The 19,787-nt window shown below is 39.5% G+C and overlaps 1 protein-coding gene across 1 annotated transcript in view; it reads right to left on the reverse strand.

Annotated features, from left to right (window-relative positions):
• pigk (phosphatidylinositol glycan anchor biosynthesis, class K) overlaps window positions 1-16,851 on the reverse strand; it is a 39,843-nt gene extending 22,992 nt beyond the window's left edge. Inside the window, exons 1-9 of the mRNA XM_049599253.1 lie at window positions 16,732-16,851; window positions 16,472-16,525; window positions 16,305-16,396; window positions 15,077-15,212; window positions 12,201-12,312; window positions 11,057-11,153; window positions 8,534-8,651; window positions 6,563-6,673; window positions 3,245-3,417 (exon numbers count right to left, since the gene is read on the reverse strand). Coding sequence (XP_049455210.1) covers window positions 3,245-3,417; window positions 6,563-6,673; window positions 8,534-8,651; window positions 11,057-11,153; window positions 12,201-12,312; window positions 15,077-15,212; window positions 16,305-16,396; window positions 16,472-16,525; window positions 16,732-16,797 — 959 coding nt within the window. The 5' untranslated portion in view covers window positions 16,798-16,851. The remainder of the gene's footprint in view (window positions 1-3,244; window positions 3,418-6,562; window positions 6,674-8,533; window positions 8,652-11,056; window positions 11,154-12,200; window positions 12,313-15,076; window positions 15,213-16,304; window positions 16,397-16,471; window positions 16,526-16,731) is intronic.
• Window positions 16,852-19,787: the final 2,936 nt, after the last annotated feature.

The raw sequence follows: 19,787 nt of genomic DNA on the forward strand, positions 1-19,787 counted from the left end.
GTTCATTCATTTATTTTAGAGTTTGATGGCCGGCCTTATTTATTTGAGCCAGAATACACTGATGAAGAGCTTTGTGAAATTGAAGAACGGAGGAGGGGAGAGAGAGAGACGCAACAGGTAGAGGATGAGAGAGGAGGATTGGCTGCTGCAAGGCTTTAGCTCTGGAGATTGGTGGTGTACCTGTGAATGCTGTGCCCCAGTGCCCACAGAAGAGGAATGCCTCTGTTGCAAGGAATGAGACCGGTTGCAGCCTTATTTTCAAGGTCTGGATGTGACCGAGGACGAGACACCTCCGCCTGGAGTAGTATCCAGCTGGGCTTTATCTAGAGCTCGCGAGATATATTTCGGCCACGCTTTGGAAAGCAGAGCTAAATGGTAAACAAACATGGCACCACACCGGTAAGGTAAGACAAACACGTTTACATGTCGTTTTCTATATGTTCTCTGACATTTATCCTAACGATATGAGGCGGTCTTTGTGGAAAAAAAGCTTGTTTAGTGGACTAACTTTGCACTTGAAGTATGCCCGTTCACTTAAGGTTTTAACAGCTCTGATGCTACTATGTGCCCCGGCTGTATCTAGGCTAACGGCTAACATGCTAACTATTATTTTTATGTCACTAGTCACTTGAAACAAATTTAGGACGATAGGAGACAGGTTAAAATAAACCGAAACTTCCCTTTAAAAGCAGAAACAAATTTGTCAAGCCTTGCTGGGAGTGGCAGATTGTTCCAAATGGCCTTCAGTGAAAAGGCTGGACTACCTTTCGTAGGTCAGGTCTTAGGTTTAAAGGCTGAGATAAACCTGGTTTTTAACCACAAGTTCATGTAGACAACCTGTTGTGTCGTGAAAGGAAAAGTTCATACACTTGCCTATGTACTATACATGTACAAGAGGACATACCAGAGAACTTAGACCATATAGAGCATTTAAATTTGTATGTTGTAAACAATAAACATGGCGACACTCAAACAGGTTCCTGTATTCTTAATTCTGACACCTCTGCAGATGATGGCAGAAAAGCCAACAGCGGCACCATCGAAGATGGTATGCATAAAGCATGTCTGTATGTACTACTAAATAAACAATTAAGTATGCCATTACCAACAGACTGTTCACACAGAAGTACACACAGGCAACATGACTGGATCACATAACAGTTGGCCTGTCTACATTGGCCAGCTGCTCTCACATCTCCACAAATGTCCCAGAACATTGTCAAATTCCATGTAAGGAATCTACTAGGGTTGGGAACGATTAACCGATACGACCGGATATCCGGTTTGACAAGCGAGAGATACGGCTACGTTGGTAGCAGCCTCCTCAATCGATACGAATCAGCCATGAATCCTTAGATGAATCGATTGTAGAGTCATGGATCGGGTATCGCGAGACTAGCAATTGGTTGACTGACTTTTAACAGTTTGCATCTCGAAAACAACGCGAGAGCCGGCGGCATGCTCGTAATAGGCATGACTGACAACGATGATGGTTGTAAACATTAACGCCAGCTTGACCGGTGGAGCTGAGGAACAGAAGCTAATGCTGGTTGGATAAACCAGGGAGCAGCCAAGCCGCAGCAGAAACTAAAGGCGAATCCTGCCGGTTGTGGGTTGAACGCGGGGTCACAGACACAGACAGAAATACGTATTCCTGTCAAATACGGCGGCGCATGATAACGGCTTACCGGTAACCGACAAGCCCAGCTCCAGGTCCAAGAAGTCTTCGTCGGTGTCATGACTGCCCAGAAATACCTGAAAAGCCGAGCTGTGGCAGCACCAGCACACAGGTATGTGACGTGTCAGAGGAGAAACGAGCAGTTCACATTTCCACAAACCTCAGCGCACTTTAGGGACTGTTCTTTACTTGTCAGGGGAGGAGGGTGGCTGGTTGATTTTGATTTTATTTATTTATTTATTTTATTTTGATCCCCCCCTTATGTTCATCACTTATTCATGCTGTTTTTGAGGTATGAATAAGTCAATAAGTAATTTATTCCATTGAAATATCATTGATGTATTATAGAAAAGTGATTTATCTTTTTATAAATGACAAACAGAGTGTAACAAACACAGAGAAATAGTCTGACATGCTGTAAGTGATAAGCTGCTAGTCATCACAGTCCATGATATCAACTAATAACAGGAGATGTCAGATTCTGCCCCTATATTCTGCTTTATGTTTATATTGTACAACGTTATGATAAACTTTATTCTAGACTCAAGTCCATATAAGATACATACAAAAACACAGACAATACCATAAAAACAACACAACAAGTAGGTTTAAAACACTTAAATTTTACTTAAAGTTCACTTCACTTAAATTTTAAAACTTCTTCTCATTTTTATATTGATCCCATTCAACAAAATGATGTTCATTCAGCAAAGACTTTTTTTGGTCCATGTCTAAAACTAAATACATTTGACATGTGATTTTGTTGTTGTTTGACTTTTTATTTTATTTTTGCCAGTGCCATACAGCAACAATGCTTAAGGATGTGGTCTTTTACAAATTTGAAAATACTGTAAGAACGTCACTTTTATAGAGTTGGCTTCTTTATTTTATAATGTATGATTAATGTCTACATCAACAAATGTTAACCATAGAATTGTATCGAATCGTATCGTTCCTACACTGTATCAAATCGTATCGAATCGTTCTGTTTTAAAAATATATCGTTTTTGAATCATATTGTAACCCATGTATCTAGATACGTATCGAATCGTCTATCACAGAGAGATTCCCAACCCTAGAATCTACATAGTTACTTTCTGTCTATAGAAATATATAAACTTAATAAAGTGACATATTAACACCTCTTTCCTAGCTTTAAATCTCTGCCGTTGCACTAATTTTAAGAGATGCAATGCACTGTGGGGCAGTTTAGTATGTCCATTAAGCTCACGTCTTGTACTTTTTGCTCATGTAGTATACATCTAGGCATGTCTCGCGTACATAAAATCCACATACTATGCAGTGTCAACACACTACATACTCAATTTTACATCATACTTAATACTAGCAGTGCATTTTGAACACAATCCATCACTCCAAACAGATAGTTAAACCAAGTCTATCTCTGGCTTAAGAGCCTGCAGAGGACAGATACTGTCTTATCAAAGGGTATGTTTCTATGTCTCAAAAGCTGCTATCCATATTATAATTACTGTCATGTAAAAAAATAAAGTTGAATGAAAACATGACACTAACAACAAAAACAAAGAAAGAAACTTAGCTTACCTCTGCTCCGCCTGCTTGATGGGGTCGGTCAAGTTGATGGTTTCCGTGGTGATCTCCACTTTGCGCACGCTACCAAAGAAGTCTGTGATGAGCACACTTCCTGGGTCCCTTAGGAAAAGGTCAGTGCGGTGGCCTGGTGTGGACACACACTGACTCTTGGGACAAACTTTGAACTAAGGGGGGAAGAAGACAAAACACAAGCAGTGCGTTATAAATATGTAACCTGGTGCGATAAACAGCACACAAACAGCTAAAGTTTGGGGGCTTTATTCAGGTTAGAGCCATCCACTCAATAAATTATTCTTAATATGTAAATACTGTAAACATCGACTTATGGTGCAGCCAGGAGCTTTAGATAAAAGCATTAATAACAGGAGAGAGGGGATTTGAATACTCAGACTGTGTTAAAGAGTTTGGGTCTCCTACTTTTCATAACACCACAGATAGTAACCAGCTGCATTAAACGTGGCTGAAGCTGCAGTGGGAGGTGTCAAAATATGCAAAAGGGTTTGAAGAAGATTAGAGGCAAGGAGCATGACATTTGTGCATGTCGATGTCAATTACAAATCTTTCAGTGCCTGGTATGTGAACACTTGTGGGTTAATCCACTTAAGTGTGCGATTCATCACACAGTTGTCCAACTGTGCTCTCCATTTGAAAAGAAAAGAAAATCATTAAATTGAGGTGAACGTTATCTCTATCAGTAAAAGAGGACTTGAAAAACACAAGACTAGTGGAGAGTATTGTTGGGAAGGTGGAGGCAATTTCTGTCTCATCAAAGGGCAAGCCTTTGCAGCTTGGATTAAAAAAAAAAAAACTTGGTGGACCCGTCCAGGAAATCCATAGTATCGATCCTTAATTCCACAGAATAGCTCTAGAACAAAGAGCGCATCTCCAGAATCAGGAAAGTTGGAAAGAATAATAAGCATTAGTCAGAGCACATTGATTTAGGCGGGACTGAGTGCAGGAGTAAGGATTTAAGGTGTTTTGACTGGGAGGTGGGGTGGGTGGCAGTGGGGAGCTGTGGTCCCTGGGGCCAGTGGATCTCTGCAGGAGTGTAAAAGATGAAAAGAGAGGTGCCGCTGAGATTGAACCGTGGCCCGGAGCAGCATGTATTCGCCATCACCAACGTCATGTGTCAAAAGGCCAACAACCTTACCACAATATCAGACATTCTGCTTCAAGTGCAGAGTCCTGGGTGACTTTTATCTGGCTCCTTTAGGACCAGAAAAGTCATAACAGCAGACAGAGGAGGAGGGCATGGCAGGACAGATAACTGTCTCAATATTTTAGGTATCAAAGCTGAAATGCTTTGGAACAGAATCACTGTGCCACAGGCCACAGGCCACAAAAAAATGGATTCCTGCAGGGATACCCTTTTAATCAACTGAGAATTATCTTAAAATGATAATCTAACAATGATATTTTTTGGTTAATCAATTAATCAATCCCATTTTCTCAGAACCTAAACTGAGGTCTTCAAATTTCTTGTGTTGTCTGACATAAATCTACTGATAATCAACTTAGTGTGAAGTACTAATTATGGTATAAAACCTATAAAACCATTTGAGATCCAGTCAATATTTGACATTTTTGCTTATATAACTAACTGATACAATTAATTATCATCAGATTTGTTATCTATTATTTTAGTTTAATAGTTTAGACATATGATTTGTCATTTAATCATGTAAATTTTTCAGTATTTTTGTATTCTGACTCCTTGGAAGTGAACAGGGGTTCAAATTGTAGCTTTAAGTGAACACTAAGTAACAGAGAAGACACTATTTTTGTGTTTAGTGTTTATATAAAACAAACTTATACTGCTTAAATGTGTACAGGCACGTCTATGTGTTATACCAGGTAGCAGCGTGTTCACTTATATAGAATTCAATAGTGTATGCAGAGTTGACATCTAACTAATACAGAAAAAAGTCTCTGTTGGTTTCTATGTACTGTATGTATCAATAGAATATATCTATTTGTAGTGTGTTAATTACACACTGTGTAGTGTATGAAGAGAAGACCCCTATTAGCTGTAACACTGTCGAACAGCATGCTGCGTACAGCTCACTCTTCATTCCTCACTACAGTGCTTTAGCAACAGATGAAGAAAGGGAGATGGGAAATGTTGCCCTGCAGCAAACTCAGACGTTTCAAGCATCATTAATGTAACTTTCAGACTGAATGCTTTTGTTCCTGGATCTACCTGGTCCTACGTAGCTAGCTGTTAGCAAATGACACATGTACCCTAGCATTGCTAGGGGACGCAACAGTGTCATGGCAGGTGTATTGTTCAGACCCAAGAAAGTGTGGTGTCGCGTGTGAAGTTGTTTGGATGATTGGTTCTCTAGAAAGCTGCAAGCAGCAACACCAGAGGCCAACCAATCAGCCTGTTCCAAATAGGAAATGAGCACTGCACTAGTGTATATAAGTGTGCATGGTTCTCTAGAGCTGAATTGAGTAGTCAATCCAATTACCACTACTTATTTATCCAGTAAAAATGTTTACAAAAGATTTGATGACCTTAACTTTGCCCCATGGCCTGAGCTGAACCATTTACAGCTCAGCATGACAAAGACAAAAGCTGTTGGTTGTGGATCTGAGGAGGAGAAAGGCACTGGTGACCCTAGGGGTCAGTGTGGACATTGTGGAGTACCACAAGTCCCGGGGAATGTACACTGAAAATAAACTGGACTGAGCTAAAAACACCAAAGCCCTTCACAAAAAGGGCCAGAGCCTTCTCTCCTTTATAAGGAGGCTGAGGTCCTTCAACATCTGCCTGAAAACACTGAGGATGTTTTATGAATCTGCTGTGACCAGTGCTATCCTGTTTGCTGTTTAATGCTGGGGCAGAAGGTTGAGGGAAGCAGACTTCAGCAGACTCAACAAAGTTACCCACACGGCCAGTAATGTTGTGGGGGTGAAGTTGGATTCTCTGGTGGCAATGTCAGAGAGGAGGATACTTTCTAAGTTCCCTACCCACTCCATAAGTCATTCCTGCCTCTTAGAAACTATAATAAGCATTTTTCTCTGTCTCTGTCTTTTTTTTAAAAGATATATTTTGGGGCATTTTAGCCTTTAATTGATAGGACAGTCAAGTGTGAAGGAAGGAGAGAGAGAAGGAGTGGCATGCAGCAAGGGGCTACAGGCTGGAGTCGAACCCGGTCCAGCGGCAACAGCCTTGTGCATGGGGCGCCTGCTCTATCCACTTAGCCACTGACGCCCCTGTCTCTCTATATTTGATAATGAAAATAAACATTGTCTTATGCTCTATGCTACACATGATCATTGGTGAAAAGGCCCACACATCCTCACCAGGTCATTCATGTTGGCTTTGCTTGCAGGGTGGATGTCCTCCAGGAACTCCAGCAGGTAGAAGGTGTAACGGTCCATCAAATGCACTCCTATGGCCAAATCTGGCTGGTGCTAGAAATACAAGAATATGAATATTCAATATCCAATAGCACTTAGCAGTATAGATGTTTTGGTGACATTTTTGGACACACTGAAATGTATTTTCTTTTGATTATCAACACAAAGTAACAGTCATATGTCATCCCCCACAAATAACTGATTCCCCTCAAAAGGATACATCACAACAAATATGTCACTCTGTTTTGATGTGTAATTACAGTGTGCAGAGTAAGTTTTAAAGTACTATCAAAGTCTCATTTGTGAAATTTAACACTCTAACAGGTTAATAAATGGAAGCCAACCCATAGCTGCCAATTAAACAGAAATATTAAAGTAATACAAGTGCATTTGTTTTTATTGTAAGGAGGGAATTTAATCAGTGGTTAGTGGTGGCAGGGTGCCATAATGAGTGACTGCCATCACCTCAAACTCCGCAGTGGTTTTGTGGATGTAGGTTGAAGAACAGCGCCTATTTTGTATTCCGAGATGGTGTCTGGGTGAAATAAATAGCACCAACAGCAAAAGATACTGACATCAAAAAGGAAATATTTTGACAGCTTGTCTTCAAACTATGCCACTTTTGCCTCACCCCTAATCAGTGAGGCAAAGTGTGTAAAGCCAAGTGACATGGGTGTCAGTCTGTGATGTAGAGAGGACACATGTCAAAAAGCATGTCAGGTTTTATGGGAACTATAATGAGTATGCAGTAAGGTAAAACTGATCGCAATTTTAAGACATTAAAACCCAAAGTATTTAGATGATTAAACATAGGTCATGAGTTTTTTTTTAACAGTAAATAAACATTTTGGCGTGAAGAGGTTCTGAAAGGAGGCAGTCTCATCTGTCTTTCAAGAAGGCAGCTGCAGCCAACCTTAAACGTCATCCACTGTGTAACTAGAGCATTTATCTGAACCTGGAAAGTAACTAGTAGGGCTGGGTGACCTTAAGAAAATCAAACATCACAATATTTTTGACCAAATACCTCAATACCGATATGGACGCCACTATATAGTACGGTTGTTTATTTATGCACTCACAAAATATTTACACAATGAGATTTTTAATAAACAATAATCAGTAATGTGGATATATTGGTCCAGCCCTCGGGCGGTGCTTGGTATCTTGTTTCCAGCATGGAGGCGGAGTCACAAACTTTTTCATTTTACACCTGAACAGTACACTACAATATGTTTCTTTAGACATTTGAGGCAAGAAATAGACAATGCAGTAACAGATTTATGATTAAAATTTGATCAGCGCTGCCTAGTTTGACAGTGTGACAGCTGCATTGAGAGACTCCTTGACTCTGATTGGTTGTTTTGGTTGCGCCACAGTAGATTCTAGCAAATGCCATAAGAGGCAGAAGGAAGAGGAGGAGGGGCATGATTTTTCCCAGACTATCTATGTCGTACTTCTTTCAGAATATAATGACAGTTTCAGGAAATGTGACACAAAGTTATTTTCATAAAGACAACAACTTACAATACTAAAATCTAAGATGATATCTAGTCTCATATCACAATATAATATCAAAATATTGCCCAGCCCTAGTAACTTCATTTATCAACTAAATGTTGTGGAGTAAAAAGATCAATATTTCCCCCTAGTGGAGTAGAAGTATAAAATGTGAACAGGTTGCTTAAGGGTAAACTTATCCAAATCCAATGAAGAGCAGGACATGAAATCACCTATTATATTCCAATCTGCAGAAATTTGACACATCAGACTGTATTATGGGGTGACTAGGAATGAACACAGTGCCCAGGCTCAGTCTCCAGTCGCTGTTATCAAATCACACTGCTTATTAGTAAACATGACAGCCTGATTGATGATTTTTAATTTCTCTCTTCCATATGAGGGCAGGTAACTCACCGACAGGGAGTCCTCTCCAACTTGACTGCTGGCCAAAGCCATGAGGTTGGGAGAGTAGAACCTCTCATACATGGAGGCGCCCTGACAGGTGTCAATGATGAAGAGCAGCTCGTTGTACCTGGAGACACACACACACACACACACACACACACTTATGTACATTCTCAAACAAGGCTGCTGAGAGAATACACAGCTGGCATATCACTCGCCCATTTGCTCTAATAAAACCTGGCATAACACAAACCTCCTAACCATCTCTCATACTGCAGTTGCCATGGTGACCAAGAAAAACCAACAGCTTCATTCTGCCCCTCTTACACACCTACGCACACAGTTTCCTCAGTTGCTCCCTCCTTTCCTCCTTCCTCCCTTTTTGTCTTCCTCTATTAAAGAGAAATTTCCCTTTAACTTTGCTCGGTTGTTTAGTCAAACATGATAAGACTTTTATATCCAGTTGACTTAACTGAACCGGTGGTTTGGGGACGATGAAGGGAGGTGGCCAAGTCTCTATGGTGACAGTAATGTGGCAGTTGAAGCCGGTAATTATCACATCAGCATCAAAGCTGGCGTCACTAAGCTTTTATCAAGCAGCCTGGGGCCTGACTGTAACCCAGACTCTCTATTGATAGGTTTGGAGGACAATAGAGGAGCTGGTAACAGAGAGCCGCTTTTGCTCATTTAGTGTCTCACAATTTACACAAATTAAACACTGCAGCACCTTAAAAGGCGACCAATTCCATTTATAAACAGAGACAGTCTCTCCTTCATAAGCAGTTGTGTTAATATATGTATAACAGTAATTCCCTTGCTGTTAAAGTGATGTATGATGTGTTTCATTAGTTTAATAGGTGGGAAACAAGTCACATTCATGGCAGTTTCAACAGCACTAACACTGACAGAATTCATTTTGTTTATAGAAAGTTTTTATCATCAGTATTTCTATACTAACAAAGGACCAAATATATATGTGTTATGAGAAAGGTCCCCTGCATAGTGCGACTCCCACAGACAGTTATCAGCAGACCACACCACATCATTCCTGGGTCTTTTCACTCATTGGTTTTGTTTTACAGTCTTTCATCAGCTTAGTTTCCAAACACATTGTTGGTTATGTGTCACACTTGAAGCAAATTACAGCAAAATTGCACTGTCAAGGCCATACAAGGCCAGTGAGCCAGTTCCCCTGTGGCAACACTGTTGGGTGTAGCTACATGTGCAACAGAGCTCACTTCTGACCACATCCAGCCAAACTACTCTGTGATACTAGGCGGTTAGGGAATTGAGGCTCCTTTCACACACTGCAATACTGCCATAAAGTAGATCTGCCATTGTGCCACCTTTGCTTTTTTGCACTGAACCAAACAACACCAGCACAATGCTGCCCCAGTGTTTGATTTTAGATGCCATGCTGGTGTGAAGGAAAAAGAGGTATGACATGTAACACTGCAATGTCAGCATCTACTGTGTCTGTGCGTGCCTATAGTCCCACCATGCTAGCTGTCCCGTTTACACAGATGTTATTTTGGCTCGGTTACTGCCTCCACTGCTGGTTTATCCGACAAACAACTCTGTTCCCAGATTCCATGTTCGCACACTTTATACAGAACAGCAAGGCCAAATAACAGCGCAACATTTCTGCCTTGAACAGGCAGTGTGAAAGGGGCTTAAGGAGTATGCAAGAGGCCCTAAATCACCAGGCAGTTCCTTAGAAACTAAATACATTGAGTTTAAAAGTAAAGGAATTCCATCCAGAAAAGCTCCGTTACACAAGTTTAATGTCTGTTCCACCTTTGACAAACCCAAGGGTGATACAGAGGTGTGGTCTGTTGCATTTGTAGTCACATCTAACAGCAATTTCACCATGTACTGACCACTGACCCTGAGTACACTTCTACATCACTGCAGCAAGAAGAGGAGTTAAAGCACAGGAGGTAATGAAAAACACTGTTTTGAGTTAAGTGAAAACCCCACTGTTCTGCACAAAAGCACTGCTGCATCCAAGTGTTGTAAATGAGACAATCAACAAACACTATGCACTTGTGCAGCATACTATATGTATATGAATGTATGAGGTTGGGGAAAGAATCTATATAGCATAGTATCAATCAATCAATACGATATCTATACACTGTGCCATGTATCATTTTTTATCATTTAAATTATTAATATTACAATTACAAATTTAACATGTGGTAGCCTACTGGAATAATAAAATCAAAAGCTTCAGTCTACTAGAAGAAACACTCTGCTGCAATAAAAATGTATGTATGAATATAGTAGTGTTTGAGCAAAGAGCTATTAGAAGTCTGTACCATCAAAACAAAAGGAAAAACCCATCTTCTATCTACTGGTTTTTAAGTTTCATGCCATTAAATGCTTGTTGGCATGCACCACAGCTAATTGGCCCTCAGGGGACAGAAGGACCAAGTGAAGTGGACTTGCAGTAGGAGAAACGCAGTATTTGATGTTACTTCAGAAAGACCCTTTCCATCTCAGTTTCATGTCATTTTCTAGTTTATTTACCTTCTTTTCTGCCACATCTGCTCAAAAGCGTCGGCCAGTTCCACATTACTTATCTCCTCGGAGTCCTGGAACTTCAGAAAGCCATTTCCGCCATGGCCTATTAAACACACATATATTGTTAATAATTCATTAATTTCTGATTCATGATGCAAAAATATGATACAGAATGGAAAATAACAAGATGAACATGCAAAGGGCTAGCAACAGTACGCACTCTGTGGGAGGAACAACTGAAGGACTGTAGCTCCACTCAGCCACAGATAAATGAGATAAAGAAAAAGTTTGATAACAACTTAATATTTCAGTATGAAAACACACAACTTGCATGATGTGAAGGGCTTTTTATAACTTACTAATATGTGGTAGATAATGGTCAGTGTTGCAAGTGACAAATTTACAGCTTCCTTTTTGTAGTTGCCATTTTTAGACTTTTGCATTTCAGTTCTGGTGAAACAAATACTCCCTCTTGTGATTTTAACATCTGGGACAATTTTGTTGTCCCAGCTACAAGCAGCAATATACTCCAGTAAAGTACCCCAAAATGCAATGTAGTGACAAGCTACCAAGTCCGTCTAAGTAATACCATACAACTATCCCTTTTTCCTCAAGAATAAAAACTGTTGCTCTTACTATGTGGGGTTTCCTCCTGCGGCGTTTTATAGAGGAGGTGGAATACATCACTTGAAACAAAAGCTACCTCTGTTTTAATCATAAAACTTAATTAACTTGATTTAAAGTAACATTAACGTTTGAGGGAAAAGAGCAGAGGTGCTATTTCTCACAACTGCCTTACTGTATATTTAATTACTGTGGCTGTTAAAGCCATCATCTACTTACTGAACTGATGACTAGAAGCATCAAGATCTGAGAAATTCCTGGAACAAACCTTACTGTTCCTGCTCTGTTTGCCTTCACATGTAACTGAAAGCCCAAAGGTGTATGTTTTGATCTTGTCTCTTTGGGTTGTTGAAAGTCATTCTGAGAAATGTAAGGCGTTTTTAACTAAATAAGAGGTGTAGACACTGTAGGAAATGTACATACAAACCAATGCTTCAGTCATAAAAAAGCTCCTATTACTGTCTACTGCACATTAATTAAACAAAGTGAGTGAGTGGAGTATTTTGAGAGTGGATCCTTTAACTACCTGTAAGGTATATGAGGATGTTGCTGCGGTCATCGGAGAGGAGGCGTTTTGAGCGCGGAGTGCTGGGCGGCAGCCTGCCAGTCAAAACACGCAGGAAGTTTTCCACTGTCACCTAAAACATGGACAAGATATGAAACGGAAAAGATTTTCATAACCTAGGATGGATTAGAAGCGATACATTATGCAATGAACATCTTCTAAATCTATGCACATAGGTTTAATAAAACAGTGATTATATTGCAACTGTAAAAAACAAAAAACTTTGACCAAACACATTTCACAAACATCTGCATCAGTGGGGTGCACTTTACGTAACTGCTCTACTTATCTTTTAATTAAACTGTGAAAATCAATCACTCATTGTATTCTTTTCTTCTTTTACCCCTCTTCATCTTTATCAATCTTTCTTGCACTTGATTACCGTTTGAATGCAAACATGGTTCAGCAGTGAGGTGTTTATTCATATTTAAAGGACCAGCACAAAGCAAAGTAAATATCAAACTGTGATAAAGAGTGGATACACCACTGGGACTCTGCCTTAGAATAACAAACAAAACACTTGGGTGCTCCTCTATTTGAGAATGCAAATGATACCAAGTCATTTCCTGATAAACATACAGAGCAAACACCAGACAAACAGTGTTGACCATAACACCCTCTAATACCCTGCAGCACCTGTATAATATCTGCCTACAAGTGATGCTTTTAAGTACTCAGTTGTTATAAAGCAGGTGAAATATTGTATGTGACACCTCCCCCTGTGCTGCACAGGTAGCAAGACATACAGATCACATACAGTGGTGGAAAAAAGTTTTCGGACACCCTTAAAATTTTACACAATCTCAAATATTATCATGAAATATTTGTGGAAAAATCTTTTTTGTGTTTCAAAAGGTGTGGCTGCATTAGACAGATACAAACAAATACAAATTATATTTTTTTGTTTATTGTTTACAAGAAAAACTAACAAAACTAAATTCTTGACAGTTTCAATATGTCAGTTCTCAACATTGTTGGTATCAAAGTCAACAAATAACAGAGAATGTGTTCAAAACTGAACAAAAAATAAATAAACCATCACATCATCAAATTAATATTTAGTAGTCCTGTCATCGGCACGTAGTAGAGCTCTAATCCTGGCTGGCATGTTCCCCACGAGCCTTTCACACTGTTGAGGGGTAATCTTGTCCCATTCTTCTTGAATTACTGCTTTTAATTCTTCTAAATTCTTTGGTTTATGCTTTGAAACAGACCTTTTGATAATCCATCACAGATTTTCAATGGGGCTCATGTCCGGGGATTGAGCTGGCCACTCTAAGACCTGGATACTGTGCTCCTGCAGCCAAGTTCTACTGGCCTTGGATGTGTGGCAAGGGGCATTATCTTGTTGGTCCAGTTTTTACCTCGACGGAACAGTGCACTGCAGAAGGGAGCATGTGGGTTTCAAGAATGGTACAATACTTGGTAGAGTTCAATGTGCCATCACAGACAGTGAGATGACCAACACCAGCAGCACTCATGCATCCCCAAACCATGATACTGCCTCCACCATGCTTGACAGTAGGTACTGTACATGCTGGAGATAATGCTTCGCCTGGCCTTCTGCATACCCTCACATTAGTAGGAGGAAGATAAAGCTGGAAACTGGACTCATCTGACCACAAAATCTTCTTCCAATTCCTGGCTGTCCAGTTCTTGTGTGCCTGGGCCCAACGACGCAGGCTAACCTCTGTCTCTCATTGATCAGGGGCTTCTTGATAGCCTTGTAGGACCTTAAGCCATGATCTAAAAGTCGGCCACGTACAGTGCGGGTGGAGCACTGGACACCAGTTTGGTTTGACCACTGCTGCTGAAGCTCCTGTGATGTCATTCAGCGGTTTTGCCTGCACATGCGGATCAGGATGCGGTCATTTCTTGCTGAAGAAACCCTTGGACGCCCAGATCTTGGTTTGTCTTCCAAGCTGTTGGTTCGTCTGCATTTCTGCAGAGTGTATCCAACTACTGAAGGACTGCATCTGCACTTCCTGGCTATCTGGCGGCAGCTGTACCCTTCCTGGCTGAGAATCTTTATCTTCAGGCGTGTTTCCTGCGTTAGGTTCCTTGTTTTAGCCATTTTTGTGTCTGAAGAACTTTCAAATGTGCTGGCTTTATGTAGACACGAAGCTTGGCAACAAAAATTGTGTCTTTTAATAAAAAGAACGACCTTCATCACTGGTACCAAAATGACCTAATACTCAAAATTTCTTATGTATTTTTATGGAACCAATCAATTTTAAGTTTTTAATGGCTTTTTTAGGATTTATTTAGTATTTTGGCTGTGACTGTACTAAAAGAAATTGCACTTGAAGACCTAAGAGTGATTCTTAATGCAATATTTCACAAATGCATGGGGTGTCCGAAAACTTTTTTCCACCACTGATATGTAATTCTGTCTGCCAACAGGTACGATACCCAGAGAAACTGGCGGCTCAATATATGGTACAAAAGAAGTGTTTCAACCATTGTGAAACCAACACAGGAAGAGGATAGAGCTTTTGTTTTCCCTGGTAGCTATCCCACATTACCAAAGAGTATCAGTGCAAGTTATTTGCAGATACTGTCCTAAGTAGTGTGAATGGAAATGGTGGAACAACCACAGTAACTGGCTAAAACAAAATACAGCGTGACAAAAATGTACATTGAGTTGTTTTTGGTTTTTTTTATCCTTGTGAAGTGTTCTGCCTATTCAGCTTTCAAGATATTGACATGTTAATATTACAATCCTGAAGCCAGTGGAAAATGTAAGAAAAAGTAAGATGCATTTTTAAAACTCAATTTAAAACAGATTTCAAAGAGACAAACTGTTGTGTAACTGTCCGACTGAAATGGGAACTGACCTCATACCCTCGGTAGTCTACCTCCACGTCGTCACCGTACACATTCAACTCCATGTTCTTGTGGCTAAACACTGTGGCAGGTTTGGGGTTTCTGTGGTTACAGGCCATGTCATCGGCCAGCATGAGAACTATGTGGCTGGAAAAACAGAAAATGACAAAGACATTTTAACATTATATCATTAGAAAATATGTGGAAAGACAAACGCTGCACTAATGTTTCAACATATGTTCAGTTCTATGTTGATGATTAGTTACATTACAATCATTTTGCTCATCATGTCTGTGTCCAAAGCAATTTAAACTTTATTTTTCCGCATACACAAATGGGAAGAAATATGACTTTGTTTTCCTCAATGCAACTTCATCATGTTAACAGGAGTAGCCAGTGATTGAACCAACAACACTATAGTTAAGAGCTGACCCACCTAGGCTATAGGCGCCAGTAAATGAGTGAAAACACAAATTTACTTTGCTAATATACAGTAATATACAGTAAATTGTATGTACTTGATAATCTGTCATGATACAAAACAGGTAATTTACAGAATAATGATTCAGGACACATCATATCCTGATTCATATTGGTATTGGTGCAGAGAAACCAATTAAAAAATGTTAACAATGAATGACGGTGCATGTTAAACAATAAAAAGCAGTAGCATTTGACTAGTGTGTGCTTTAAAAGCAATAACAATCTTAATGTTTTCCACCAGAAGCACCTGATCACTGCTCCTTTACTTAAAAAATACAACACCTTTACTCAGACTGAAGACTTTTTTATTTATTTATTTATTTATTTATTTATTTATTTTTTAGAGCTAACAGCCTGTGTTTGAACATTTCATACTGAGGAAGAGCTTTATAAACTGCTTCTTATTTTGTGTTAATGGACATGTACTGCTGGTATTCTAACTGGTCCCTCACAATGTATGTAATGTTAGTTCATCCCTTCTGTCACCACCACTACAACAACAATACACCTACAGTCACACAGAAAGAAAATACAATTGTAATTTATCCTTCTAGTGTTTAGCAGCCTCCAACATATCAGTAGTTGCAATGTCAGGACACCATAACCATGGGAAAAGGCTTATATCAACTCAACCCTTCATAACTATATATAATTCAATGCTTGTGTCTAGCTGCAGCAGATTATTATCTCCATTAAATATCTGGAGATGACACAATAGTTTAGACCTAAGAATGATAAACATTGTACGACAGTTACCTGTCAGGAATGCCCAGCCTCTTAACACTTCTGTAGACGGACAAAGTATTGGCCACATGACGGTAGTTGAACCAAAATCTGGATGTACACACCTGTGCAAAGCAAAAACCCAATTAGCATATACTCAGCTAAAGATGTGACGGTTAAATAAATGAATGAATACTCACCAGAACAGCCCAGTTGTTAGTGTGACCACTGCTGAAGAACTGCCCTGCGCTATCCTGAGAAACAAGCGGAGGAAAATGAATAAATAAACAGTTTTTTTTAAACCTAGTTTCGGCTCGTGCAAGCAACAATACTCAACATCATGACAGCTAGCATGACAGCACATAGGACTAACATAGGAGAGACATTTAAGGTAAAATTCAACATTAAACAAATAAATATCGGGATATTCACTGCTGCATGCGAAAGAATACATACTCACCTCAATGTTAACGCTGTTCGCTGATAAGAATGTGGAAAACAGGCTCAGTAACGTGAGTATTTTCATTGTGCAGCACTGTTAGCTGTGTGCATCAAGGAAGTGAACACCGGTGGCTCCGCCCAGCTAGTGCTTCCGGTTAGTGTGTCAAAATAAAAGCTTCGGTTGATGAATAATGTGGATGGACCCAACATCAATTTTTAACTGGTAGAAAAATGACATGTGAAGGTCACACAGTAAGCTGCTCTGCCTCAAAGTCATATGCAAACACATTTTATGACTGAGCTTGTACATCATGTCTATTTAAAGATGTCACTGACGTATACTGTACATTATACAACACTGTCCATTTTGTGATCAATTATTGATTGTTTCCCAACTAAAAAAGTGAGTCTGGAGAAAATTTCCTTTTACTCTACTGTTGTACATGCTCACAGAAATTATATAACCTCCCTAGTATATCAGAAAGAGCCTATATATTATAGCCTGTTCAGACCTTTTGCAGGGGAGAAATAAAAACATAAATCACAGATATTTACATAATACATGCTGAAAACAAATTAACTTCACACATCTTAATTTCATATGGGAAAGAACTACAAATAAGTAAATCATTATTAATGCAAAACTTACAGTGATAAGAACCTTTCTTGAGTGAAACACAAAATCATTCACTTATTGACATTTCACAATTACAATTCATATTCAATATTACAGAAGGCAAATTACCGCCAGTGGGATGATAATGGGAAATGTGGGCATTGCTACAATTTAATTCACAAATGCTAACTAAAAAACAAAAACTACATTGTGTTATTGTGTTATCTTTTTGTGGAAAATATGAAATATTGTGTTTTAATTAACTTCATACTTAATATTGGTGGATACATGCTGACAAGACTGCTGAGAGTGACTATTCGCAGGAGCTCTATGTGGTTATCAGATGATGCAGCTTGTGCATGTGTGGCTTATCGTTAAAGAGACAGATACTGAATTGATGTTGGAGTAAACGAATTGATTTCAAAGTTAATATTGAGAGAACCAAGATTATAATTAATAACAGTGACTGTGCATATGGGTTGTTTTAAAGGCACTCAATGGGATATCATGAGACAATGATTTTATGGACTTGCAAATTGGATCTCACTGTGTTATTTGATTTCTGCTGTAACAAATGTGTTCATATCCCTGCAATGTCTTCATCCAGTCTGCTATGGAGTCATGTCTCCCTCTCCCTCTATTACCTCTTTTTGGTTAATGGCTTTTAATGGCTTTTTGGCATGTTTCACTGTGGTATTGCAATGATTTGTTGGTGTTTCTTTGAGTGGTTTTGTATTAAGTGGCAATTCTTTTTTAAGTAAGACACTTAAGGGGTTAGAGTACACAGATGACTGCGTGTTTAATTCAGTGAATCATTATTTGGTCATATATGGCAGATGATAACAGCAGATTAGACATCAAGTGATCCTGACAGCTTCATATGCCCTCTCCAGTTCACTGGTAAGGGCCCTAATAATGAGAGGTGACATGTATTTCACAGACAGCACATGTCAAAGTGCATGTCATGTCACTGCTGAAGGAGCCTCTGGGAGCCCTGCAGTGTAAGGTGGGGCTATGAAAAAAACAAAGCCTTCATGCAATTCTCATGTAACATTACAATGCAGCGAACAGAGGGACTGCTGGAAAAGGCAACAACAAAATCAGTCTTGACACAAAGCAGAGTGCCTTTGCAGGTCTGCCATCTGCTTCAATCCTCCAGACGTCTTTTACTTCTGCTGTTTTTTGACCCACAGCATCACTCCCCTTTCTCATCATAGTAATGCCCTTCTCATGCATCACATTAGAAAATGAAAAGGCAAGGGTAGCGCTCCAACAGAACAGTTCTTCTGATATAAATCTAATCATTATTCCATTTTCAATCCATAAATTAACATTTCCCTGTCAGGCTGTTTTGTCCTCGGCAGTGATTCATGATTATGCGTGAAATGTTATTCAGATGTAGTGATCCAGACATTCTAACACACTGATGTCACAGAACTAATCTAAAGTTGCTCTCTGATATAACCAACATGGAGACTTAAAATCAGCTGTCCAGTTGTCAAGAGGATTAGTGGCCTATAATGATCAAATCCTATGGGACAAACCAGTGGCCTATTCCCGTGTTGCCTAAAAAAGGCTTGATCCAGTGGCATTGAACTTCTTAACTGTTTGTTTATATGCATGCCCCAAACTAAAGTTATACATTGTTATGCAACTTAAGTGGAACCTGCAGCCAAACACATACACCCAGCTATATTTAGCTGCACTGAAGGGTTTCATTGTTTTAGTTTGTACCACTCAGTGATGCAGTCTGTCACATATTTTGGAGTGCCATGCTTTTATTAGTTTATTACATTTGTCAAGTACAAAAACCTTAAAGGGGAACTACAAGAATGTTACCAGTAATGATGAACTACTCCCTCCCAAATCCAAAAGCTACTCAAATTTGTGATGTCATAGGATATAAAGTCTGGAGCTGCTCCGTGAAAATGAATTGGGAATGATGTTAGAGATGACAGTGAGAGCACCCAGGGGAATGTTCTGAGTATATGGGCTGGGTATAAAAAGAAAAACATCCCGTGGGTCCACAAAATCAGGCTTGCATTCATCGTCTATCAAGCAACTCCAGACTTTATACTTGATGACATCATGAGTTTGAGACTGACTTCTCTGGTTTCTGGCTTTGGGAGAGAGAAGCTCACGTTCACAAATATGGATTAAACTTCAACAGGCCATATTGAAAGTCTCTATTTAGGTGGTGCTCCCCTTGAATCTCGGAGAAGACATGTATTGTTATACCTACTTCCATCTGCAGTAAGAGTTAGAAGTCTCGTCAGTATAATTACATGGCAATACCTTTTAAAATGCTGTCAAAATGTTGAGGTTGACAATGAATTATTGAACATTGGGGGGGGCAATGTTCCAATTATTTAGGTTGACGCCCACACACCCCTATCTACACCTATGTCTAGGCCTATCATTATCTGACTGTTATTTTAGTTACAGAAACACCAAGTTTC

The sequence above is a fragment of the Epinephelus fuscoguttatus genome, linkage group LG15 (assembly GCF_011397635.1).
Source record: "Epinephelus fuscoguttatus linkage group LG15, E.fuscoguttatus.final_Chr_v1".
In the NCBI taxonomy this organism is placed as follows: domain Eukaryota; kingdom Metazoa; phylum Chordata; class Actinopteri; order Perciformes; family Serranidae; genus Epinephelus; species Epinephelus fuscoguttatus.